Source organism: Aptenodytes forsteri, unplaced genomic scaffold (genome assembly GCF_000699145.1).
Source record: "Aptenodytes forsteri isolate BGI_AS27 unplaced genomic scaffold, ASM69914v1 Scaffold2, whole genome shotgun sequence".
NCBI lineage: Eukaryota > Metazoa > Chordata > Aves > Sphenisciformes > Spheniscidae > Aptenodytes > Aptenodytes forsteri.
Window position 1 is genome coordinate 17167909 of NW_008795695.1, and position 27801 is coordinate 17195709.

Sequence of the window (27801 nt, forward strand, 5' to 3'; positions counted from 1 at the left end):
AGTATCATCGGCAAACTTACTTAATGTACATTCGATTCCTGCGTCCAGATCATTTATGCTGACTTTAAAGAGCACTGGCCCAAAAATTGAGCCTTGGGGAACCCCACTGGTGACTGGCCACCAGCCTGATGTAACCCTGTTTACTATAACTCTTTGAGCCCAACCCGTCAGCCAATTCTTCACCCATCATATTATGGACTTGTCTAGCTGTGTGCTGGACATTTTGTCCAGAAGAATACTGTGAGAGACAGCATCAAAAGCTTTGCGAAAATCCCAAAACACCACATCTACTGGCTTCCCTTGGTCAACTAGATGGGTGACCTTGTCATGAAAGGAAATTAAGTTGGTTAAGCAGGACTTTCCAGTCGTGAACCCGTGCTGGCTATGACCAATGACTGCATTGTCTCTGAAGTGTTTTTCAATAACTCCCAAAATAACCTTCTCCATAATTTTACCAGGCACTGAAGTGAGACTGACAGGACTGTAATTACCAGGGTCTTCCTTCTTACCTTTCTTGAAAATTGGGACATTTGCCAGCTTCCAGTCGACTGGGACCTCTCCAGACTCCCAAGACCATTTGGAAGCTTCAGTTTGCATTTTGTTTAAGGAAGCAAAGGAATTCCCTAAAACCTCAGCAAATCTGTTTTCTTGTGTGTTACACATTTATGCTAATGTGTAATCTCTTAAACTTTTTCTAAATTAGAAAACCTTTTGAGTTGTGGGGTTTTTTTTTTATCATTCAACTTGAAATTGTTCTTTTTACAGTTCGTGCTTAAAAACACTTTTTCTAATTTCAGGTGTTTGTTCTTCCACGTGTTTCTTCATGTAATATCACTGATCTGTTCAGCTTGGAAAGCGTGCAGAACATGCCAAGAATAAAATCAGAACCTTTATCCAGTAATATATATTCTCCATATGAACGAACCATCCTCACCTGGTTGAATAAACATTATGAGAAGAATCGAAAAACTGTGTGGAAAGATTGTCAAAAAGGTAGAATAATTCTTTCACTTTACTCTTCCTTCTGATACTTTTGTAGACTTTTAAAATTGTTACTCATAGAGATATCGTGACAACTTGCCACTGAAAGTATTTTCTGAGGGAGAAGTTATTGCCTATCCATACGTACTACTTTTCCTTGTGTTTCTGTGTTCCAAGATCATCATCTTTTGACTAGCACCGTTCACGAAATATCTTCTGTATTCTGTGTGTTCTTATAGTTTCTAACTAGGCATAAAGGGTGAAGTGTGGTGAACCTTCTCACTTTCTTCTTTCCAATAATGATCTTGGGAAGGAAGTGCTAGCAGTAATCATTTTCTCTTCATTTTCCTGTCTATAGTCACATGCAGTTGTTAGTATTTGTGCTTATAGTCGTGTGTTTGAGAGCTAGCTTTTCAGAACTTTTAGAATAATTTTTGTATTGCTTTTACTCTAATGCCATTTAGGAAGGTAATGGAGACCAAGGTTCCAGGTTATAAATCTTGCCCTACTTGCAAGGTCAGTTTGACGCCTCATGATCGCTTGAGTAAGGTTAGACAAAATGACCTGTTCTGTTTAAGACTGACCTAGGCAGTTCTGGTATTCAAATCTGATAAACTGTTCAACTAGTAGTCATTATTACTTCTGTTTCCTTGTATGATTTCTCTCTTTTGCTTCTTGACCCTAACTTCGTTGCCTCTTTCAGCATTAATTTTGGATGGGTGGTTAACACCAAGAAAGGGCAGTCTGATGATAATCAGGGAAGAACTCCAGAAGAATGGCTCATAAGACACATATGGAAAAGATGGTCTACTGTCATTTTTGCCTTGAGTGATGTCTGACCTGTCTGAATTATAGATAATCTATTTACAAATCGTCTTCCATTAAGTCTTACTTGGGCATATTCTCTACCTTGCATATGCTTTGAATATCCCATTGCTTTTCTCATTTTACCTGTATAGAAACAAATTATGCTAGATATTCTCAAATGTGTTGAATAATTCTGCTCATAAGATTGAAAGGTAGGTGTGGGCACGTGCACGCGCTAGATTTCTAGCTGTCAACTCATAGTTTGGGTCTGATCTTATGATTAACTCAGGGAGCTTCCCTAGCTAAAGTAACATATGCTCTACTAACTACAGTAAGTAAGTGTATTTGCAGTGTATTATTTTCTTATTATCTGTGTCTAGTGCCTGCTTTAGTGGAGCTGTCTTACAGTCACAAGGACGCTGCTCTGCTGGGTGTTACCTGAGTCCCGTGTGTATAGCTGACAACTTGCAGAGAGAATGGTTAGCTACCTGGCCAGTGTTGTGGCTCACCATAAATGCTGCATGTATATATTCCTCCACCCCACTGTCTGTTCTTTTTATTGTAGACTCTAATAATACCTACGTGTTGAGTCATGACTAGCCTTGATCTGGCCTCTGGAAACTTGGTGGGGAGAATATGAATGTCAAAATGCATCTTAACATTAAACTTTTACTTGAGTTATAGTGTCTAAAGATGAGTGGAGTGAATCTGAACCATAAAGCACAGATCTAGTGGACACTACTGGGCAAAAAACCCCAAATGTCTCAGTCCAGGTGGAATACCTACTGATGATGCATTTTAAGGAGCCAGTTATTGAGAGTGTTGTTTTAGTTGCCTAAGAGTATGTAATAAATTAGAATATTAAAATGAGGGGTTTTTTTAATGAGTTGTCATATAGTTATCAGCAATTGTAAAGTAGGTTTTTTACAATTATTTAGTTCTAAAGGCTCCCCAAAATTGGCACCCAAAAAGAACAATTTAATTACAATATTGGGGTTCTCAGAAAATAATAACAAATTCTATCAAATCATGCTAATAGGACAGATAACTCAGTCGGTTAATGTATTCATTTGTGCAGACCTGCTTGCAGATTTGGCTCTAGGTCACAGTTGAAGATGAATTTTGTGGTTACTGCCAGGGGACGTTTATCTGCGTTACAGTTCTCTCTTACAATTTCACTTAATTATACTTTTCTGCTTTCAGAGAAGGGCAAGATTGGAATGAGAAGGCAGAGACTATATATGCTTTCTGTGTGTGGGAAGTTACAGATACTGCCTTGCTATATCGACTTTTTTAGTTCATGAGTTCTATATTCTGTTTGCTAGAGGACAGCAGAAATAGCTTGGTGTATGCACATGAGAATGCCCTTTTCTTTTGCTTCTATTTCTGTTTCTCTCATAAAACTACATAAGTGAGCATTGCTAAAGTTACAATAATTAAGAAAATTTTGACAAATTATGACATTCATAGTCTTAATCTTATACCTCTGCATTATAAAAGTTCTTAACTGTGTGATCTTACACTGTTCTGTTCCACAGATGACCTGCCTCAATATCTCTTTGAATCTTCTGCTTTAACCTTTGCTTTCCTCTTACTTTTTGCTTTTACTGCCTCAAAATGAATTGGTGTCTGCTACTGTGCTGTTCTTTCTGCTAAATGGGGCAGAGGATCTGATGACAAAGGACACAGAAAACACTGAGGTACTCAATGCCTTTGCTTTGGTCTTTACTGGTAAGACTGGCACTGAGCAATCCCAGGCTTTCGAGATGAGTGGGAAAGTCTGGAGCAAGGAAGACTTAGCCGTAGTGGAGGAGGATCATATTAGGGAGCACTTAAACAAATTGGACAAACACAAGTCCATGGGACCCGATGGGATGCGCCAACAAGTGCTGAGGGAGCTGGCCAGTGTCACTGTGAGGCCATACTGAGTAATCTTGGAAAGGTCAAGACAACTGGGGGGGAAGTTTGGAAGAGGTTTGGAAGAAAGCAAATGTCATTCCTGTCTGGAAGAAGGAGGATCCAGGCAGCTCCAGGCCAGTTGGCCTCATCTTGTTTCTTGGGATGGTGATGGAGTAAATAATCTCAGAAACCATTTCCAAACATATGAAGGACAAGAAATTGTTTGGGAGTAGTCACCATGAATTTACAAAGCCGAAACCAGGGCAGGAAATCATGCTTGAGCAACCTGATTGCCTTCCGCAATGACATGACTAGCTCAGTGGACAGGTGGAGAGCAGTGGATGTTGTTTATCTCAACTTTGGCAAGGCTTTCAACAGCCTCCCGTAACATCCTCATAAACAAACTGAAGAAGTACAGGCTAGATAAGAGGACAGTGAGGTAGACTGAAATTAGGCTGAACTGCCAGGCTCAAAGGGTTATGGTCAGTGGCACAAAGTCCAGCTGGAGGCTGGTCACCAGTAATGTACCTAAGGGGTCATTAGACTGAATTTGGTTTTTAAGATCATACGCTGGAGAAGAACTTATATATCTCAGCAGATTTAATATTCTCATATACCATTGGTCCTTTAAATTTTATGATGTTAAGGTTAATCATCAAATTTATACTTAGACATTGTGACATTTTTAATCATGTTGGCCTTAACTTAAGTATTTAAACAGGCTTTTTCAAAGGAACAGTTAAAAGTGTCATAAGGAAAAACATAATTCAAAGTATAGTAAATGTTCATGCAACCCAACTGAAAGTCCCAAATATCCTCAGTTTTGTATGAGGTTTTTGTTGTTATTATTTGCTTAATATCACTAATTTTAAGAGAAGGATTAGTTCTTTTATTCTTGCTACAATCCAGATCAGAGAGCAATTGCCACTTTTTGCTTAACATTTATGCGCCTGCATGTTATCATCCAAACACTCTGCTTTGAATAAAGAATTAGCCCTGACTAGGAATATGTCTCGACCACGGAGCTGCTTTCAGCTCAAACTAGTCTGTTGGGTGATCTATTCCTACTAAATAAATGAAGATCTATCCAGGCCACATTTCTTTGTCTTTCCTTTGGTACCTAAGCTACTTAAAGTGAAATGTGACAGTGAGCCAAGCCTAAGCTACTGCAGTGCAGAAGGGTTTTAAATATACATCTTTATTACTTTCTTCTAAAGTTGAAGATAACTATGTCACTCATCAGAACTCTTCTCTTGCAAGAATTAAGATCTCAATAGCTTAGAGAGAAGGAGTTTACTATCTCCACATCTTCTGCCCTTACTGCTACTAAAGAATAAATAATGTTTTAAAAGCAGCTTGGCATATGTTTTTGGAGGGCAGACTTGTAATATGTCTTATTGACCATAAAATGGAAAGCAATGTTGAAACTTGAGACCAAATGCTGTAATACTGCAAAATACAACTTTGCCTATTCTGCTGAGACCTTAATTATACATGAAATATAAGATTCAGTGCCCGCTTAAGGCATTATATGGGCAATAGTAATGATAGGAGAGGAAGCATGAATTATTTGAGTGTAATAAATTTTCATTTTACCTTCAGCCATTTCTTATTTTCACATTTCTTTTCAACATTTCTCTCTGAAAGGCTAACTACTAATAGTATGAAAAAACAAGAGTCAGGAAAAACCCTTAAAAGGTTGCTAGAGTATCGGAATGCCATAATTAAAAACCTGTACTTCCTAAACAGAAGAAAATTTTGCAAATTAGTGAATTAAATTGCCACCTGAGAAGCTGTATGGCTCTTCCTTATTAATTATGATTCTTGCCATGGGGTGAAAAAGATAAACTATGTTTTGGGAAGGAAGGGATTTTCTTGAATGTATCCCAGGAAGATCTTGAAAAGAGTAGATAATTCTACATTTAATATAAAATTATTAGAGAATATGACAGCCAGTAAATTGAACAATATCTGAACAGTCAACCTAAGTTGAGATGTAAGAGCTGTCTCCAGAGTAGATACATCTTCATTTTACTGGGAAAATCTGCTTAGAATGGAAATTTTGCTTAAGAGGAAAGAGAAGTACTAATCCAGTGCCAATGTAGGTTTGTCTGACAATGTTAAGCATAGTAGCATCTCTTAAGATTCTTACTCTCAAGTAGGAAAGTTTTGGTTTTGATGCATTTTATTCATGTCACTGTAAGTGAGGTGGGTTTTTTTTGTTGTGTGGTTTTTTTTTTTTTTTTAATTTTGATATCAATTTAACATGGCATCTGCAGTAGAAAGGTTGAGGAAGGAGTGATTTTAGTGTGAGATGACATGTCTTCCCAAAATTGTATGAGAACTAAGTAGAATTCTTGTTTGTTTTAAAACTGATTCTGTAGAAATTATTCTGGTGTTATGCAGCTTCAGGAAAATACAAATATGAAGAGGGATAGTCCTTGGAGCCCTCTATTGAAAAGATTTGAAGTGTTCATATTTGGAAAACTGAGATCTTTCAATAAAAAAGCCCTAACTCTTAGGGCTGCATATATTTGTGTATGTATTTGTGTGTACATATATGCATACATATATACGTGTGTGTAGACATGTATGCTTATATATAAAAATGTATATGTGTATATACATATATGCTGACCCTCCAAAACCTACATGACCTGAATAGGAATAACTGGGTAAATATTTGTAACAAATATTTGTTACAAAAATTTGAAACAAAAAATTGTTTCCTTCCTTGCAATACACTTTGAGATGACCAGACAGCTATTCTACTTTCAGCTAAACAAGGCGCTTTGCAGTGTTTGTATGTTAATTGGAATAAATAAGCTTTCTGATTATTTGTGTAATTAATGCTACTTCTGCAGTGCATACCAAATATGTAGATTGAGTATTGTATAGCTGATACATATAACTTCAGATATTTTGTGAGGAGAAAATATATTTCAGACTATGAAGATTGAAAAAGGTTCTGTTAATTCATTTTAAGTGTCGAACGGTGAATTGCATTGAGAACAGTATTTAACTTTTTTTTTTTTTTTGGACTAAATAAGATGATGCGGGGATTATAGTATTCATTCTGAAGCCAGTATAGAAGCCAGGTATGCTGTAATGAATTGCTGTGATTTATTGCATTTTAAATCAAAGTGATACATAAGTGAAATGCCATGATAAAAAAAATAGCGTCGAAGATGACATTTTAATCTAGAGGCTTTTAGTACCATTCAGTGATTTTAAAACTAGTTCTCTTTACAAATAGAAACTTTCTGTTGAAAAGCAACAAAATGGAGACTGATATAAGGTAATGCTATTCTTATGTGATGCATAAAAACCTAAGGAATTTGTCAATTTAAGATATTATTTGGGATAAGAATCAGTGAAAATAAAACAGAACTGCGTAGATAGCGAAAGATGATTGGAAAATTTTATTAGGAGCAGAAAGGTAAATGTTCATGCCTCAGGGTAAAAGCCTTCTGCAACAGATGGGAATAAACGAGACATATCCCCAGTGTATCCGTTTTTCTGTCATTGCCCTGTGTGGTGCTTCTTGAACTTTTCTGCTTAGAATTATTATGAATTGTCAGTGGTATTAAATCGATCTGTCCCTGATATTTCAGGAGTTCTTAGAAGAATAATTACCAGTTTTGATGAGCAAAGGTTGTAGCATCCTGCCTGAAGTAGGAACTGTAATTTACTTGTGAGTCTTTAATAAAAGACTTCTTGTTTTCCACGTTAAGATAAACATAGCCTCACATGCTGTCTGTGCTGAAGGTAGACACGTTATCATTCTGTTAATCCTAAATACATTTTAGGAAAAACATAACTTCCTTTTTCAAAAAATAGTCAAAGGCATATTTCCTCTCATCTTTCTTATGCTCTGTATTGTATACTTCAGTACCATCATTTTAAACCTTGTCCTGGTTCTAATGTCAGCACTTACAGAAAAGGTTATTGCTACATATTTCTTCTGTAAATGTTTGTATTATTCAATACCAGATTTAAGCTATTGAAAAAGGATTGTAGGTGGTGTTATAGCTATAGATTAGTTCGACCTCCAGAGATTTTCAGATCCCAGAATAGGAAGTTGTTATAATACTATAAACCATTATTACTGCAGTAATTTACATTAAAACGGACATACTGTGATAGTGAGTCTATCTAGCTCAGTGTTCTACCTACAGTAGAAGATGCTGAGAGATAAGTAACAGTGCAAACATACAGCAATACTTTATACATACTCTGGGACTTCCTGGTTTGAAATTCAAGACTACTTGAGATGAAGGTGGTACATCTGTAAGGTTGTACTAGATTCTTTTTCTGTGAATTTGTTTAATTGTATTTTGAACCTGTGCAAACTTGTAGCATCAAGCCATTCTGAAGCAGTAAGTAGGTTTAAAATCTATACTGTATGTAAAATATTTTGTTTTGAGCTTGCTGCTTAAAACTGTAATTTAGTACTTCCTTTACCGACAAATTTGGATATTCCACTGAGCTATTTAACAATAATGTCTGGTTCCCATTCTCAATGTCACACCTACTTGCATAGGCTGCTGTCATATCACCACTCAATTGTTACTTTTCCTTTGTAGTTCCATAGTCTAATTTATTAATTTCTTATAATTTCATACCTTTAATCATTAAAGGTCATCAATTTGAAGATTTTTATGTGAATGTATTAGGTTTAGTTGGAAAGTCTTATAGAATATTAGCTTAACGCTATATATTTTTTCCTCTGTTTTTCAGTAACTCAGAATTTGAAAAAATTGCTTGTGGCTATATAACAGAAGATTTATCATTTGTGAAGACACCTCTTGTGCCTCATTAGACATATATCAGTTGATTTTGCAACTGATAGGAAGAATTTAACTTCTCTATTGCTTGTGAAAACAGCAGAACAGCTTCACAAGAAATACAGTACTTTCTTTAAAGATTTATTGCTATTCTTACTTTTTTTTTATAAAATAACCCTTAAACTTAGTAGATTAAACCAAATCTGATCCTTTAAAAGTTTTAACGCTTGGTATAAGACCATTTTGTTCTTTCTGGATGGTCTTCTCCACATAATACCAATACATCATACTGCTGTGTAACAACTTCTTTTCCTTTTCTGTTGGAATGTTTCTTTTAAGATTAATGACAATTTTTCATGGTCATTTTTGCCAGAACAAAAGTAATGTGGTGTGTGTGCTGGAAGAGTTGTTTAAGTGTACTGTTTTTTGGGGAGGGCTAAACAGTGTTCTTCTACCAGAAAGAAGATCATGATTTTGGCTTGCCAACCATTTTGCACTGGTGTTTTTTTGTGGGACTGACGCCAAAGAATACCTTTGTTTATCTATTTAGAATAAGATTGGATATCGTTTCTTCCTGGTTTTTAGAAGAGGGGCCAACGGCTTTAAAGATTTCATTTTCACTGTTGGCGGTGGGATGTGTTAGCTATTTTGAAACAGTGAAATGTTTGACTTCATAACCATTGGGAACAATGGCTTCAGAGATTGCTGGGGACTCTTGATCCATTAGCCATTTTTCTGGGGTGTTATTTGAATAAAAACACTACCATCTATCTTCAAAGAGAGAATTTGTTACCAAAAAAGAAGAAAAGAAAAATATTTTTGTGAATATTTCTCTTTAAAATATTGCTCTTAAAACAGATCTTTTTCCTCAGTTGGTGAGGGATAGAATCGTGTATTACAGGAGGCATAAACGGTGACATCAAAACATTGGAGGAAGTGGAATAAAAAGGGATAGTGGAAAGTAAATTGTACATTTCTGGTGTTTTGCTGCACAAAGCAGGTATAAACCAGTTCTGGTAAGTCAGTGAGATAAAGCATACTGATGGATCAGTTAATAAAGGTGAAACTTGAAAAAAACCCACAGTAAAGCACAGAAAGTAGGAAAGGGAGAAAGAGAATGGAAATAATCTGTTTCGTTCTTGTGTGCAAAGACTCAACTGACTTATACCTGTAGCGTACAGGACAGGTATTTGCCTAGACTGTTATAAAAATCTCTGAAAAAGAAGATTCCATAGTCCACTTCAGGCAATATCTGCCAGTATTTTCCACTCATTTCCATTTGAAATATTTTCCTATTGTCTAACCTAACCCAAAATTTCCCCTGCTAGAGTTTAAGTCCATCCTTTCTCTTCTCAAATGTGATGTGCAGTGGATCTTTGCTTTTCTAGTAACTTTATACATATGTGCAAATTACTATGTTCTGCTTCAGTTACTCCCTCTCCCCCCTCTTGGCACAACAATTCCATTCTCTCAGTCTTTCAATATACTCAGCTCGTTTGTTTTCTGGTAAACTCTCTTAGTTGATCCATGTCTTTCTTGAAGTTTGGTGCCAATTACTGGGTTTTATACCAGGTGAGACTTTACTAGAACTGGATAGAAGTGAAAGGATCAGTTTACCTGCTTAAGATACGACTCTCCTGTTTATGCATCCTAGCAAAGTATTTGCTTTTTCTGCGACAGTGTGAGATTTGCTGTTATCTCCAGGTTCTTTTCTGCAGAATTTCCGTCTATACAATTTTCCATCTAGTACTTGTGTAATGAATTATTCTTAATTAAGTGTAGTACACTGCACGCATCATTATTGGATTTCATCCCATTTGTTTCAGATCACTATTCCAATTGTTCAAGAGCTTAAATTATAGTCCTTTCCTCACGAGTACTTGCAACCCATTCTTCTTCCCAGAGTCAATTCTTTAACCTGCTTGATATTATCTCCAGATTGGACTAAGGTAGTTTTATGCTGTTTTCCAAGTTGCAAATGAAAATATTGAATAGTATACAATCTAGGACTTTGCAGTTTGATTTGTGGGCAGCTGATAGTTAGGTTTACTGTTTTTCAGTGACTTTTGTGCTCCACCTAACAGTACCTTTTTCTAGACTACCTTTTCCTTGCTTCCTTATGAGAGAGAATGTGACCAAAATCTTACTGAAGTTAAAATGTCCAGTATTTCTTCTTTGTCCACAGTATCTTCTACCTGCCAAATAGACAAAATTTGACCTAGAGGAGTTTATGGTGACTGTTGCTTGCTATTCTGCCGAGAAATAGGTTGGTTGTCATTTTCATGTAGAATTGTTATAGGTATTTCCTTGATTATCTCCATTTGGAAAATAGTTTTCATATCCCGCAAAAAATCTTGAGGCTTCAAATCTATTCATATGAATGTAAAAACGTTTATTTTTGTTTTAGGGAAAATTAGGAAAGATTTTGGCAAAAAACAACTGCGAAAACCTTGTAGCCTTGTGTGCTATTGATTCACCAGGGGAAGACCAAATCCAACCCAAAGAGTGACAGTGAAGATAGTTTGCCTTTTTTTTTTTTCCTCTTTGTGAGAGAAAAAAGGGAAAACATCTAAATCTGAAAACATTCCCACATAAATTTTGGTTTTGACAAATCTGATTTTTCTACATTCAGGATGAATTAGGAGTGAGACTATGTATTAAGTGATTGATGTAAAATGTGTTTCAGGGACTTTTTAAAGGCCATAAAATTTTTAAAAACTCAATGGATCTGGACTTTTAAAATAAAATAAAAAATAGGGAAATGAATAATTAGAGTGCCATGGCAAAACTTTGCTGCTTCTATCTAGAAATGCTTTTCAGGGACTTTAAAGGCCATAAAATTTTTAAAAACTCAATGGATCTGGACTTTTAAAATAAAATAAAAAATAGGGAAATGAATAATTAGAGTGCCATGGCAAAACTTTGCTGCTTCTATCTAGAAATGCTTCGTGAAAAAAGAAAGCAGTGTGTCTTCAAGAGTTGGTTTAACCTCTCACAAGAAAGATGATGACAATGCTGTTATGCTTGGTTAATGTATGAATGCCACATGATGCCATTACAAGTGAAAAATAAAATTGCCTATTAAAAATAAATAAATGCAGGAATTTAGTTAGTCCCAAATCACTGAATTGAGTATGAAAGTTACTTCCTTCAGTGTTGAGTGGGATCAACAGCTGAAACAAAACTACTCTCATTTTAGATCACTTGCAGTATATTTTAGCGTCCTCTTGCAGTATATTTTAGCTTTCCATAACCACAGTAAATGTCTGAGTACACTACATAACAGTGACTGCACATCCACTCCAAGTTAATCCTGCTTGATTATTTTTTTTTATGAAGTATTTTCACCTATTGTCATGGGTGAGACAGGGTAAACGACAGCCTGTGATGGATCAGGATACTGGGGTTTATTGAAGAACCAGCAAGGTCAGCGCTCTTATCCTATTTGATAATTTCACACACTCAGTCGCTCCACACAGCCCTATGTTCACAAGGTCTCAAATTCCATCCCTGGCGGGGAGGTCGCTACTGGTCTGAGAAGATCAGGCAAAAGTCATGTCAGTTCACGCTGTGCCGCTGCTCATAGTTACCACTCTCAGGTGTCACTCTCCAAAGTCCCTGGGCATCCACTAGCATTTGTCTCTATGCATCTCTCTGATCTTCAGGATCTTTTCCCACTTCCAAGATCTTTCCTCCAGCTAGGAACTTCTTCACCTTCTTTCCAGTCCCCTGTTGTCTCTTCAAGACCGCTGCTTCTTTTTGGGAATGCTTCTTTTTGGCCTCTTCCTCTTTCCATATGTGTTAGCTAGCTTATTTTATGAAAGCAAGTACTTAAAAATTAGTCTTTCCTGGAATTTTTATTTGAGATTATAATTTGATATATATACTTTGCATTAAAATAGGATTCCATCTGAATGCACTTCCTATTTAATGATTTGCCCCATGGTTATTTTATTTCTTCTATTTAGTTCTTGAATAGTTGTTTATCTCTTAAATTTAGTCTGAAGCATAACATTTACAGCACTGTAGAACAATTTTATAAGCTTACAACTAATCTGTTCAGTATAAATGAGGAGTTCAACAATGAAATTTATACCTGTAGCTGATAATAGCTACTTACTCGCAAATTTGATTTAACTGTATTTCTTGGGGGACCAGTTGAAGTTATTTGAGCTGATGTTGATAAATTATGATCTGACATTAGTAGCAGCATCTCTAGCTACTTTTCCCTGTCACTAATTACAATTTTGCTGTCACACTTAATATCAAACAAAAGTAGGTGGGTAAAGGCAATTGAGGAGGTATAAACTCAAGTAAAATAAGTGCTAGTAAAAAAAAAGAAAACCACTTTGAAGATTCGTAGTGTCTTCAACGCTACATGGAGTGGTTACCACTGTTTCAGTTTAAGATCAGGAATTTTTTTTCCAGTTTGACTGTTTTTTGGATTTGTGGCCTGGCTTTTGGACAATAACTTGCTTGTTTACATCAGCCTGGCTGATGTCTGAAGGTACTTAGGAGTGAATAAGGTTACCTTAAGAAATTTAATAATTTTCAATGTACAACAGCCTACTTTCTTTCTTAGTCAGTGTGGTGTTGATAGTTGTTGTTCGTAGGGTATATAACATACCCAAAAATACTGTCTCAAGTTTAAAACCCTTAGTAACACTGATTGAAGTGTTACGTCTATAGCATAGCGTTATCTGATTTGTGAGCAAAAGAGTCAGCATTCTTGACCACTAAGTAAGACCATTGTATTCCAAATACAATCTATCCTTTTCTCTTTCTTGAACTTTCATTTAGTTTATAGTATTCTTTCTGTAAAGGTAGAGACCTTTCAAATATACACAATGTGTGCCCCTGCTTTCATGTGTTTGATCTTGTAGAATGAAGCTCTTAATAAGGACAGACCTGAAATAAAGGTCTGAAATGTGTAACCCGGTGAAACATTTTATGCTTCTGTTCTTTTAAATTATTTCTATGTCAAGTACTGGTGTCTCCAGATTCTTCTTTTGCTAATGAAGATAGTGGACTGTTCTGAACATCGTTATATTACTGTCATAACAGTTCAGTGTTGCAAACTTTCTTATCTTTTAATGGTAGCATTTTTGAAAGAAAAGAACATTTCTTTATATTATATTGTTTATGTGTTTATGATATGTAGGAGATTTTTGATCATCTCAGATTCTGTAGCATATTGGTGGGTTTTTTTCAACTTAGGAAGCGTCAAACTTGGTAAATAATATACTCTCTGGATGTATAGTGAAATAAAAGCTATATAATTTGTCCTGTATGAGAAAGCATGATCCCAGTCTATCTGAAAACCTTGCCAGTGGCTGAAGTCCAAAGAGTTCCCTAAATTTGGGAGCTTGGGCCTGAGACAGTAACAAAAACAAAGAAAACTAAGCAATAGGTATTTTTGCATTAGAAGTTGGAAGAAACTGCAGATAACACAACAGAGAAGGCATGACTCAGTACTTGGATATTTGTGACCAGATTGCTCTCCTTAAAAAAGGATCGGCTTCTATGTGTTCATGCTTCACAAAGTGCATATTATCTGGAGAGCAAAGTACCGGTAATTTGGTATAGACAGTGATTTAAAACATTTAGTTATTGGTATGTCAGTAACTTTTTTAGAGAATATCTCAGGTTGAGAGTTTTGAAATGACTGTATTCTTCCTATGGTTTATTATGATGCTTAAGAACAAAAGTCTGTTGTTTAAATGCTGTGTTGACTATGTAAGATATGGAATTCTTCAAATAAGAAGTACTAATAAATAAACTATATTTACTTTCTTAATCAGTTTTCTTTTAAATAAAAACATTAGAAATGTAAAAAATAATCTAACATTGTGAGGCATAGGCCTTTACAACACAATTGTAGAAGTAGTGATCTGTGCTGCAGGAATTGAGCTGTTAGCTTTCATTTATATTGCATCTGTGCCAAATAATTTAATACGACCTTAAAGAAATTTAATAACCTTTTCCTTCTTACGTGCTTAAACATTGCGACTTTAAAGGATTCACGCCTATTTTCCTGAGTTTCAGTAGCCCTATGAATGTTATGCCTATAAAAAGAAAAACAATTTACATGTTTAGGTTCCTAATCTGTGAGGTTAAGTTTAGCTTACCTGCTTTCCCTTCCGTTGTGATGAATACTCTTACATGCTGTATCAGAGTGTATGAATAGTAGTTACAATATTCTAGGTGAGATTTTTCATGTTTTCAGCAACGGCTCTGGAATAGAATTATGTCTGGGAAATTCTACGATGTTTCCTTTTTGTGTTCTTTCCTCAAGTCAGTAATTTCAAATAGTCATCATATCTATCTAGAATAAAATCAGGCATCTCAGGGGAGAAGAGTCTAATTCATCTTGCTCTGTTTTTCAATCAGGTGAAGTACCACCAATGAGATGGATAGTAAATTTTGACCGAGATCTTCTAGATGGTCTGGTATTGGCAGCACAGCTGGCAGCTTATTGTCCATATTTGGTAAGGACTTTTCTTAATATTGTGCAAGTTTTATACAGTTTATTAATGTAAGTGGGTTTATTCAGGCCTTATTTTCCTTAGGAACTGTTGGCTTATGTGGTTTTTAAAAAGGAAAAAAAAACCCCAATATTTAGCTAATCTAGAGTGATTATTTCAGTATTACTTTTTCTTTTCTCTGGGTATATTCTTAATAGGGAACTTTATTTCAAAATTTAGATCTTATGGATTGCTGAAAGAGTGAAAATACAAACATAGTAATTTTGCTTAGTGGAAGATGAAGAGTTTGATTTCTCTGTCTTCTCTAGGTTGCTACTCACTTTGTAAGGATGTATACTAATCCAAGAACTCCTGAACAGTTTTTGCACAACTGTTTGATACTTGTGAATGCTATGCATGCTGTCAGTCTGGCTATAGACATAAAGGTAAACTATTTTATACTGGCAGTTCTTATATACTTTTAAACTTTGGTTTTTTTACTTTTATGATAGTAATATAGTACATCAAATTAAGGTGAGATTTTAGTGAAGCATTTTTGTTTCATGATGTGCTACTGTGTGATGGAAACCAAAATACTACTTCATATAAATACACTTAATTACAAGTAATTTCCATAATTCCTTGCTTTGTAGAACCGCTTATATACAACCAGCTGAACAGAAGATTAATTCAGTTCAGATTCTAGCATCGTAAATCACACAATGAAAACCTGAGTGGAATTTATTATTAACATTCTAAGGCAATTTAGAAAAAAATATATTTAAGGACAAACATAAAAAGGAGTGGTAAAAAAAATTATATGAATGTCTGGTGACTCTTATGTGCATCTGTCTAATCATGAAGGCCCACGAGGGTTCTGTCCCAGGTTTGATGCACACAGAAGCCAGTAGCTTTGGACTGCTGTGAGGGTAACACTGTAAGCCATCAGCTTCTGATGTCCTTTTTTGGGAGGAATATGACGTTGATGTTAGTTTTTTCTTCAATCTAATATATATGTTTAGTAACATGCTTTACATCTCTGTCTTTCTTCATTGGCCTACAGCTCCAAATTTTCTGTATATGGTGCCTTCTACATATGTTAGATATTATTTCTTTGTTCTTTTTGTTGCCCCTAAAACCAGTTTTCTCCTGCTCCCAGTCTGCATTTCCTTAACTGAGTTATTTATAGCTGTGGGTTCTGGTAGTACCATACAAAGATAGAAGTAAAACAAATTAGTCACAGAGGCCTGATCAATTAAAAAAGTTGCTGTCATGTTTTCACAAAAGTTAAATCAAGTAAAGCAAAGCTCTGCAAGCTGGTCAACAAGCCTTCAGACAGAGAAGGCTTGTCAAACCCCAGTGCTGAGGCCCTGTAAATTCAGTACAAAGCTTATGGCCTGTTAATAGCAATGGCAAGGCTGTATTACAAGGTTACATGCTCACAGGGATTCGTGCTCTTATCTTCCATGTTCTGGTTGCATGTGTTAGTTACTGAACTATTACGTATTTAAAATAGCAGATTCCCTCTTATTTTCCTTCTCTCCTTTGCTCCCTGAGTCGTTAAAAATCCTGTCCTTACCAAACTAGTAAAAACTGTTTAAGGTCACATCTTTCTCTTAAGAATTTGCAGAGTGATGCAGCTTCCATCATGAGCAAAGTGAATGTCAGGGACTGTGATGGGCTGGGGTATTGGGCTGGCTAGAAGACCAGAAGAAGATACAGTAGAATAGACATAGTATTTGTCGGTGTATGAGGAAACTTTCCAAAGGAATTAATAGTATTAGGAATCAGAGGTAGAGGTGTGGTGTGAACAAAGTGGTATGAAAGGAAGCTCAATTACAACTTTTTTTTTCCCTTTCCATTCAATTGTGTTATGATTACAGGGAAAAAATTAACCCTGCTATTTCCACTTGTATCAGCTACTGTCTTGCTCCCACATCCTGATTCAGGTACGCTGTTATAAGTGGCTTTGCTATGACAGGCTAAACTAAGAAAATCTACTGTTTCGTATACTTGTCACTGACAGGAAGCGTAAAAATATAATCTAGGTATAAACCTCAAAATGAAGGTGTATTTTGCCTCAGCTTTTAATAAGAAAAACAGGCAGTTCAGCACATGAAGGCAGAGGCTGGATGCCGGATATGCAAAAGGAGTTAACCCCATTAAAGGTGGAAGCAGAACTCCAGGACATTCTCTTTGACGCTCTTAGTGTGTTTTAAGACTACGGTGTCTACAATACTACAATATTATTAGTTCAGCATATTTTTGAGATATTGGTGTTTTTATAGATGGGAAAGTCCATCTCTGTACAGACTAGGAATTTAAACAAAGCTATATAATCAGTCCACACCAGAAAAAGGAACAGATCTTGGATCTTTGAGGTCTGTATTTTAATTCTAGCTAAGGCATGTTCTACAAACAAAATATTGTGGAAAATAAAAAAAAAAAAAAAGGTAAAGGGTACTTTTTATTTATTTTGTTGGAATTCATATATGCTTTTCTAAGACCGCTGTAGAAATTTCTTAAGCTTCTTGTTCTTCAGCAATACAAGCAGCAAAATACATGAATCACGTTGCCGAACTGTCCTAATTTGGGATTTTTCTGTTAGTCTTGTCTCTTAAATTTAGCAGGCTAAAATGCTCCAACAGTATTGGCAAAGTTCTTGACTATCAGGCAATCGCTGCTTCTGAACTTTCAGGACAGCTTTGCATTAATTAATGGTGGTGACAGCACAAGCTGAGACATGTATTAGGTCTGGAATAGACACCACTTTCAATCACTTTAAAAATCTAAGATTCTGTAATAATAAAGACGTTTAACTGTCTGAAAGCCTTCAGCTGCAAGTTTAAATGATACCTCTAACGGAGTTCAAGGCTTTTAAATCCTCTTAAGGATTAAGATATAGGCTTAAGGTGGAGTACTTTGGGCAAGACAAGCTGAGACATGTATTAGGTCTGGAATAGACACCACTTTCAATCACTTTAAAAATCTAAGATTCTGTAATAATAAAGACGTTTAACTGTCTGAAAGCCTTCAGCTGCAAGTTTAAATGATACCTCTAACGGAGTTCAAGGCTTTTAAATCCTCTTAAGGATTAAGATATAGGCTTAAGGTGGAGTACTTTGGGCAAGAAGGTCTTTGTTTCCACTTTCTAATCATGACTGACAGTTCAACCCTGGAGTATTAATGGTGTCTGTCTATGTATTTTTTTCTTTGTGTTTGATACTTTTAAGTTCTAAACCGCTTTGATTTGAAGAAGATCTAACTGAAAGCCCAAAATAAAATATTGCAAGATAAGATGGTGGATAACAGCGATATGGAGGGAATATATGTGACAAGGATAGATTAGGAGAGAAGATGCAGTGATTGGGGATAGCCAGTAGAAGAACTCAGTTTGCTACTGACTGATTTAAAATTGGGGCCAACGATACTGACAATTTATATTTGGGACCAAGTAAAAGGGAGGATATTTTCAAACAAGCTGTAGAAAACATGAGTAAAGTTGGAGAGTGTTAAGAAGCTGAAAATGAATGTGGCTGTTCTGTTGAAATGAAGGGAGGAATTCAGCATCGTTGTGAAGTAGAAAGCAGTGAAACTGGGCAATAATATGGCCATATGAGCACATAAGGGGGGTAGATGGTAACCCCAAGACTTGAGTCTGAAATGAAGGAGAGAAAGAAGGTGCTGTCAGCAGCCAGTGGAGAAGAGGAAAGAAATGCAGCAACATAGAATTTTTTGAATTTCCAGTATATGTAAGATTTTTTCCTTGAGGTAGTCTACAGATGATTGTATGCACTTAGAAAGGTAACTTCCTGGCTGTCACTTAATGTTTCAGTCATACTTTTATTGTAATCATCTCTAAAGATGATTAACACTTTTTTGTCTTCAGTTTCCTGTACTTTAGTAAGGAGCTATTAGCTTGGTAAATATGGCGACTTCTTGACAAAAGTAACTTTAAGGAAAATGATTTCTTTCTTAATTCTTGTTATTTGACTAAAATTTGTATGATACTGCAAATACACAGACAGAACCCTGTATCTGTCTATCCACCTATCTATAATGTAAATGCAAATACCTTGGTTTGCCTGGGGTAGGAATCTAATATTGATGTGCGGTCTTAAATTCAGAAAATAGAAGAGAGAAGTAATTAAAGATCGCTTTTATTTGTTAGGGTAGCAATTGTCTTCTCATACATATCTTTCCTAGGATATTCTGGGAAAACACTTGAAGAGAGTTGTAAAGGACTGAATCTTCCTAAGCATCCTTATAAAAGTGGATGTAACAACTATTTGCTTTGATCTGTAAGCCTGATAAATCAGAGCATTAGATAAAGAACATTTGGCTGGAATTCAGCTTTATTGATAATACTGTGCAAAGCACTTGGTACTGTCCCACACAACATCCTTGTCTCTAAAATGGAGAGACATGGATTTGATGGGTGGACCAATCAGTGGATAAGGAATTGGCTGGATGGTTGCACTCAAAGAGTTGCAGTCAATGGCTCAACGCCCGGGTGGACACCAGTGATGAGTGGTGTCCCTCAGGGGTCTGTACTGGGACCAGTATTATTTAACACCTTGGCTGCGGACATGGACAGTGGGATTGAGTGCACCCTCAGCAAGTTTGCGTGTGACACTAAGCTTAGTGATGTGGTTGATACTCTAGAGGGAAGGGATGCCATCCAGACGGACCTTGATAGGCTAGAAAGGTGGGCCTGTGCGAACCTCATGAAGTTCAACAAGGCCAAATGTAAGGTCCTGCATCTGGGACAGGGCAATCCCAAACATGGATACAGGCTGGGCAACGAGTAGAGTGAGAGCAGCCCTGTGGAGAAGGAATTGGGGGTACTGATGGATGAAAAACTGAGTATGAGTCGGCAATGTGTGCTTGCAGCCCAGAAAGCCAATCGCATCCTGGTCTGCATCAAAAGAAGCGTGGCCAGCAGATCAAGGGAGGTGATTTTTCCCCTCTCCTCAACTCTCGTGAGACCCCACCTGGAGTACTGTGTCCATCTCTGGGGTCCCCAGCATAAGAAAAACATGGACCTGCTCGAGTGGGTCCAGAGGAAGGCCACGAAGATGATCAGAGGGATGGAACACCTGCCCTGTGAGGACAGGCTGAGAGAGTTGGGGTTGTTCAGCCTAGAGAAGAGAAGGCTCTGGGGAGACCTTATCGCAGCCTTCCAGTACTTAAAGGGGGCTTACAGGAAAGACGGGGAGGGACTCTTTATCGGGGAGTGTAGTGGTAGGGTGAGGGGTAATGGTTTTAAACTGAAAGAGGGTAGATTTAGGTTAGATATTAGGAAGAAATTCTTTACTGTGAGGGTGGTGAGACACTGGGACAGGTTGCCCAGAGAAGTTGTGGATGCCCCCCGCCTGAAAGTGTTCAGGGCCAGATTGGATGAGGCTTTGAGCAACCTGATCTAATGGAAGGTATCCCTGCCCATTCCAGGAGGGTTGGAACTAGATGATCTTTAAGGTCTCTTCCAACCCAAACCATTCTACGATTCGATTCTATGATTCTGTGATTCACTGGCATGATGAGATCTATGGAAACATACACAATTGCAACAGACAAGTGATCTGTTCAGGCATGTTTAGTTTTAAGTTCACTTAGATTATACCCTTAGGTACCCCGTAAACATGTTGTGGAAACAAAAGAAAAGGAAACATATGTTTCAAAATCAGTGGTGCTTTTTACTTCAGTCAGAGCAACTGAAAATTACTCGGACCTGATAATGGTCTCACCTGGGAGATTTCTAAAGAGAAACTGGGCATGTCTGGGATAGATATAGTCTTTTAAAAAGGATATTCATATGTGTATACATTACAAACATACAAAAATATAGACTTTTAAGCTTTATTTAGACACCAAAATGACTACTTGATCTTTTTTTCCAGACTTGCTAACTGTTCTATTCTCACATTGACTTCCAGCTTATTGAAAACTTGGCTGCTGCACTTGTATAAGCAAAGCCTATATAAACTTAGGAACCTCCTTTTGTTCACAAACAACATTGTTTCCTATATGTTTACCTTTTAAGTTCAATGTTTAAGATTTACAAATCTGGAAATAACTAATGAAGATTAATGTATGGCTTTCTGTTTCTGAAATTCAATACAGTATTTTTATTACCTTCTGTTTGTTTAATACTTTTGCCATAATTTTCAATAGTCATGTGCAATTGTTGGTTTAAATTGGTTACCTAAGTAATATTTCATGGCCGCTGATTCCAAGCATTTTCTATTTTTCGGTTATTTGTGTCCTGCTAGAAGCTGTTCTTTGGTGTAGGATGTCTATTTTCATCATTGCTTTGTAGGGTTTGTAGTGGGGAAAGCCTTCTTGCATGATTTTTGCATCTGTTGAATAGTTTGCTTCATTACATTATTCAACTAATAATTACTTGTTCAGAAGAATGGAGAGTGTTATTGCCACAAGAAGTGGTTCAGAGATCTGCTCCTTCCTGATATCTTTTAATAAAGTTTTTCTGTCCTCTTTTCTATTTGTCAGAACTTTGGTTTATAGATACTGTTACTATTTTGGATTTAAAACACCCTGATTTGTTTTTTCTTTTCCTTTTCCAGCTAGATAGATTAATATTTGTTTGTAATATATTCTATTCTAAGTATCAGTCCACTACACTGCTATGCTAATAAAACAGAACTGCCAGCATTTTCTAAATATCATGGAATGACTTAGAGGCGGTTAATGCCATTTAATTTTTGCATTAAGTTATAAACCTGATTTAAAACACCCTGATTTGTTTTTTCTTTTCCTTTTCCAGCTAGATAGATTAATATTTGTTTGTAATATATTCTATTCTAAGTATCAGTCCACTACACTGCTATGCTAATAAAACAGAACTGCCAGCATTTTCTAAATATCATGGAATGACTTAGAGGCGGTTAATGCCATTTAATTTTTGCATTAAGTTATAAACCTATTTTCATAAAAACAGGAGGCATTATTTGTAAGCAGTTACAAACTGTTTTCTGAGCAGTAGTACTAGGCTTTAGTAATATACAGGTGATTGAAAATATGGAGAGTTGGTTATGGAATTAACAGCACAGAGCTGATGGTGTTATAACAGTTAAATAACTTTGTTTTCACAATAGAACAAATCTACCAGCCCTTGAATTTCTTGTCCAGTTTTGATATAGTCCTACCTTGGAATATTTATAATTTGAAGTATAATAATTTATCCAGTTTGTCAACTTCAGCATTTTCTTTAACTAGGCAACATTAGAGCACAAATAAAAAGCTAACAAGCAAGCACCCAACTCTTCAAGAAATGTGAGAGGCTTTTTCATATTTAGAGAAACTTTGTTATGGATACAATTTAAGGCATAAATCTGTTAAACTTTATTATTTGCTATTGTTTGCTAACACAGAATTTTTTAAAGCAAATAATATATGTATATAGACTGTGAATTTTCTGCAGAATGTTGTTACGAAGTACACTGATTTTCATTTTTTTAAAATTAGTTCCTAGAGTAGTAGATAAATGTCACAAATGCAGTTTTATGAATTCAGCACAGGATAAAACAGAATAATGTTTTCTGAGGGAATAAGTTCTAATCTAAGTGGAAATGAGTAGAAGTAGGTGGCAAAACAAAGTTAGGCTTCAACAGATAGTCTACTCTGGCATCTTTGCTATCTTAAATGAAAACGCAGGAAAGATGAACAGTAGAGGTGTAAAACCACAGCTATATTGGAATAACTTCTTCTACAAGTACTTGTTAACATTCAGTAGCCATTAGTGAGATAAATGAATGGAAAACATCAGAATATTTTTCAGACTTCAGGTTTAAAGGTTTTGGCAGGGAAGAAGCTTTTTTACTTTACATAGTAAGCGCATCCTAAAATTCCAACCTTAAAAAACAGTGGTGATGGAAATAAATACAAGATGAAGCATATGATTACATCAATGCCTGATGAGTATATGATATGAATCTTAAGAATTAAGAGGATAAGCATTATCTAGGAAACTATGAAGAGTGATAGGGAAACTTCACATCAGTGCCCAGTGAATGTACTCAATCTTTTGGAAGGTTAGAGAAGGAGCTGTGCTAGAACTGCTGGGAGTAGGATGCAATGCTTGGCTGGGCACAGGGCAAGAAAAGAGGGAGGAAAGAGTCAGTAACTCTTCTTGCCTTTGTGCTCCATGGGGTCAATGGATTTGCCACCAGGGGAGCTCCAGTTCTGCCTTTTCTATGGAATCTCCCACCTGTCTCTAACTTAATAAAACAGAAGTGAAATTAAGAAAACTTGGAGGTTGCTTAGTGAGATGTAATGCAAGATGAATTTAATATGTATATAGGTAAAAATGTGGTAAGTCTTGTCTGTTCTAATATATCTTGACAGGTTTCTCCTTCCTATTGTACCAAATAAAACAAAAATTCATATTCCTTATAGTACAAAGCGCACAGAACACATTCATGCAGGACTACAGGCATTTATTTTAATTAGGGCTGAGCTGCAGTCAGTAATAAGTCTGTGAAGCTTTCAGTAACTAAGTCATCTTGCCTTAAATAATGTTTACCCTTTGGGAAAGGGCTGCATCCCTTCTCTGCATTTAGTCCATGAGCCACGCCTTGCCATCTTTTCCAGTACTCAGATTCTCTCTCTTTCTTCTCTCCCCATCCTGCCATATAATGCTTTAGGGTATGGAGAAGGAGAGGTTCCTCTTCCTAAAGCAGACGTTAGGAGTCTCTGGGGGCACCCCCAGCCCTGACTGCCCCTACCCAGCTCCTCAGGGCTCCCCCCACCTGCCCACAGACCAGGACCCCATGTCAGCCCCCCGGGACTGTCAGCCCCTGCCCCAGCGATACTGCAGCAGGGCTGGTCTCCAGCTCCCCACAGTCCTGCCCTGCCTGGCCATGGGACTGGCAAAGCCAGGCCCACCCATAGGCCCTCATCTCAGCCTTGGCCTGTCCTGGTCCCCCAGGGAGGTGCCCAATGGCTGTGGCTGGGGCTGTCCCGGTGCCCCCCGGGGCTGGTTTGCTCCTGGCTAGGGGGTGGGATGGGCCCTGACTGGCCTCTATTCTGCAGCTGTGTTATATTGCCTTTGGTTCCTGGCTCCCTGGCCCGGAGAGAGCAGTTGGCCCTTGCTGTGCCCTGGCAACTCTCTCTGTCTTTAGTTTCCCTTTCAAGTTTGGACAAATTATAGCTTCACTGGCCTTTCTGGATTTGTTTTCTCCTACTGAATTGAGGACTCTTACATACAAGACACAGAGCATCTCATTATAGCACAGTGCCTCATGGGCTGAAGGAGCCACAGAAAATACTGCTGGGTTCATCTGTGAGAATCCTTTAATTTCTCCTTTCTGTAAAACATGATGGGAAACTTCTGACAAGCTTGTAGACTGGATGGGAAAAAAAGATTATTCCTGCATTGGAAATGTTGTGTTGGTTTGACTTGTTGCATTTCTGAATTTAGAATCCAGTTTATTCTAGATTTTTCTGGTTTGAAATGCAGAATTGTTTTCACCCATCTGTGACAACAAAAGAGCATCTTATTTTCCCTCTTCTCTTCTATGTCAAATGTGGGTTCATTCTTGTTAGCAAAAGAGATGGGCACCCTGTTTTGATGACTTTTTACAAAATGAAGAAAAAATAGTAAGCTCTTCTTATTTACTTCTTGATGTTCTTCTCTTGAATCTTTGAAAATAAAATTGTACTTTGTGTAGGGCTAGAATGCCATAAGCTGGTGAAAGTGAGCATTACTTCAAATGCTTGGTGTTACTGCATTTATTTACAGCACGTTCATTAAGAAAAGTTAGCTTATAGCTCCACCTTTTCTTCCAGATTCTTTCTTGGTTATACTGAACATAACTTCAAAAAGAGTGTTTTCTTAGGCTGCCTTTACAGTTTTTACACAGAGTCAAAGGGAGACTGTGCATAGGCTTGAGAGAAAAAGAAACGGAGATTTCTAAGTAGACAGAAATCATATGTGGTTCAGGAAGTCTCGTGCTTGAGCCTGGGAAAATACTCAAGTATATGTGTACTTACCATATAATCATTTTCATTTAGGCATCAGCTTGTAGTGGTGTCCTTTTGGCCCATGGTCTGAGCCAATAGGCTGGTCTTAGGTTCTTATTTTGTATAAAGGTTTTTCTACATGGAATATTTGCTTTAAGCTACTGCGGTTTTTTATATCGTGTTGGAAGAAGGTGGCTCCACTAGAGTTTCAAATGTTTGCCCTTTATACCCTTTCTCCTCACAAAATTATTGTGTCAAAATGCAGCTTTTGCTAGCTGAAGAAAACCTTTGTCAGTTGCTGATCCATCAGTCATCAAGTAGAAGCTGTTTGAGGGTGGAGCTATTTGTACTTGTGCTCAGTGATGCAGCATTTTGCTTTCTTAGAGCTCCTGCCTTAGGACTCAGCTGCTTTTTATGGTCTGATGTTTTAGGCAATAGATTTCAGCCAATATTGCATTTTAATAACATCAAAAGAGGAAGAAAACTCAATAAGCAATTTCTAATTAAAAAGAATTCATAAACTGTTAATGACAGTCAGGCTTATTTTTGTACGTAAAGAATGAAGTAGAGAAGAATTTAAAATAATGACAGAGAGGTGCTTAACAATAACCAATAAATCCTTAAGCCACTAATTTCCAGAAGCTGGCAAATTGTGTCAATGGGAAGACCACTTTATATTTGCCCAATTTCTTATACTCTTTACTCAGGCAACTGCTCTATTGGCAGAGGCAGAATAGTGGGATACCCCGTCTCTCATACTCCAAGGAGATCCATAAGCATTTAGATCTTGCGGATCCTTGTTCAATGTCATTACAGCTGATTTTGTATTCTGATAAGGGACATTCATGGAACTGCTTTCTGCCATACCTGCAGGAGGAACTAACTAGAGGAACAAGGGCCTTTCTGCAAAATTTGAAGATAGACTGGCTGTTGTGTTCTAATTTTTCTGCAAAATTTGAAGATAGACTGGCTGTTGTGTTCTGTTCTTTGGAATATATATTTACTTTTTCACAGAGTGTTTTATTGTATCTTGAGCTTTTGTAATTAGGAAGTTGAATTGGCTGGTTTGTAGAAGCTCTGCAATATATGCTCTAGTGTAAAACTTTAACTTGGCAGTAAAAATTAGCTCAGAAAGTTAAGATGATCGCTATGTCTATACATCTCTTGCTGCACTGAAGACAGTCCAGAAGAGGCAAAAAAGTTTTCTCCCTTTTTCAGCCCATGTGGCTAATAAATGTGATATCTGAAACCTGGGCTCCTTATTCAATATAGTTCAATTAATGTCATGTTTTGTTAGATGGACTGTATTTATTTACTTTTAATTTTTTTTATTAATCGGACCTCCTCAAAAGTGTCACATTACCATTTTTATTGCTTTCTTAACTTAACCAGAAAAGATAACCAAGGCTTCCATTGGACTATGACATTCTCTCCCCATACTGTCACAGCTGGAGTAATCTGGCAAATTTCAGTTAGAGTTGCCCTGTTCTCATGAGGGATCTCACAGTATCATTGCACACTCTTCTACTGTGAGTCTTTACTTCATATCTAATAAGTTGCAGGCTTGCTGATTTTTCAGGTTACGTTACAAGACCTTCCTTATAAAGGTCTGCTTGAGGGAAGTACGTATGTGCAGAGAAGCAGGGAAATTGTATACTGGATTTACCGATAGATTGCTAGTCTTGAATCAGCAAATATGTTTGTGCTTCCAATGTGCACGCGAGATTTTTCTATATATGGAAGCTATACTTATGCAGCAGTCATTGGTATGACTGTTGCTCGTCTGGAGAGATCTGTGTGCTGTTACCAACTCAGCTGTGATTTACTGACACACAATGTGGGCTAATGTTGTGAGTGGGAGACTTTATTACTTGCAGTAGTTTTTGGAGGGTGGATGATGGTGAACATTGAGAGCACACTGTTAATTCCATGTGACTTTTAGTTTCCCTTTTTGTCTACAAGCTACAGATACTTTTTCTAGACATTTTTCCACTGATATGCCTGCCATGTACGCACTTACGAGACAGATTCAGGTCCCCTATAGTATACTTGTTTCTAAATAAAGCTGATGTTGTAAATAAAACTGGTGCAAATAAAACTGATCTTCTAAATAAAACTGGTTATGTATTGCTCTTCATTCCTCTTCCAGATAAACAAAAAAGGCATGCCATTTAAGATACATTTTTGCTTTGTCTTTTTTTGTTTGTTTGTTAAGACAGTGCAAAGATAATGTAGTCTTCGATATCCTAAGTACGCCTGTGCTACAAAAGAATGTCATATCATTTGAGACTTGTTTGTTCATGTCCTTAGAAATGAATGCGAAACTTTCAATAGTTGCTGACTAGAGACAGATCTTTTTCCTTATTGCTAATGTATTTGAATATGAGTATCTCCTAGAGGTTGTCGAGTTCCTGATAAGCTCAAAAAAACAAGTAGTACAGCTGTTTCATAACATAAAGTCTTGGGATTTAAAAGTGTCTCGTACCTGTTGTCTTGCTCTCACATGACCCTGCAGATCTAAAAGACATTGACTTTATGTATATACAATGCTTCTAAGTAATGTACAAGTCAATATTAAAATAAAAAAAAGTGCTCTGTCTATTCTTTGAGTGGTTTACAGCTGCATATTCATGACATGATGAAACCATGTGAAGAAGGAAGCTTGATTCTGGAGTGATGGGATGAGGTTACCTGTAGTTATATGCAACTCATCCAAACTGCTTAGAGAGAATGACAGTGACAATCAGCAACAGCACAATAGATCAATTTTTTTTGCTTGAGAATTGGGCAGTTTTTCATAGAATCATAGAATCATTAAGGTTGGAAAAGACCTCTAAGATCATCGAGTCCAACCGTCGACCCAACATCACCATGCCCACTAA

At 36.8% G+C, this 27801-nt stretch overlaps 1 protein-coding gene across 1 annotated transcript in view; it reads left to right on the forward strand.

Moving 5' to 3' along the window:
* Positions 1–27801, forward strand: part of CFAP47 (cilia and flagella associated protein 47) — a 382585-nt gene that overhangs the window by 105270 nt on the left and 249514 nt on the right. Inside the window, 2 exon segments of the mRNA XM_019473044.1 lie at positions 14865–14962; positions 15268–15384. Of these exon segments, the coding sequence (XP_019328589.1) occupies positions 14865–14962; positions 15268–15384 (215 nt within the window).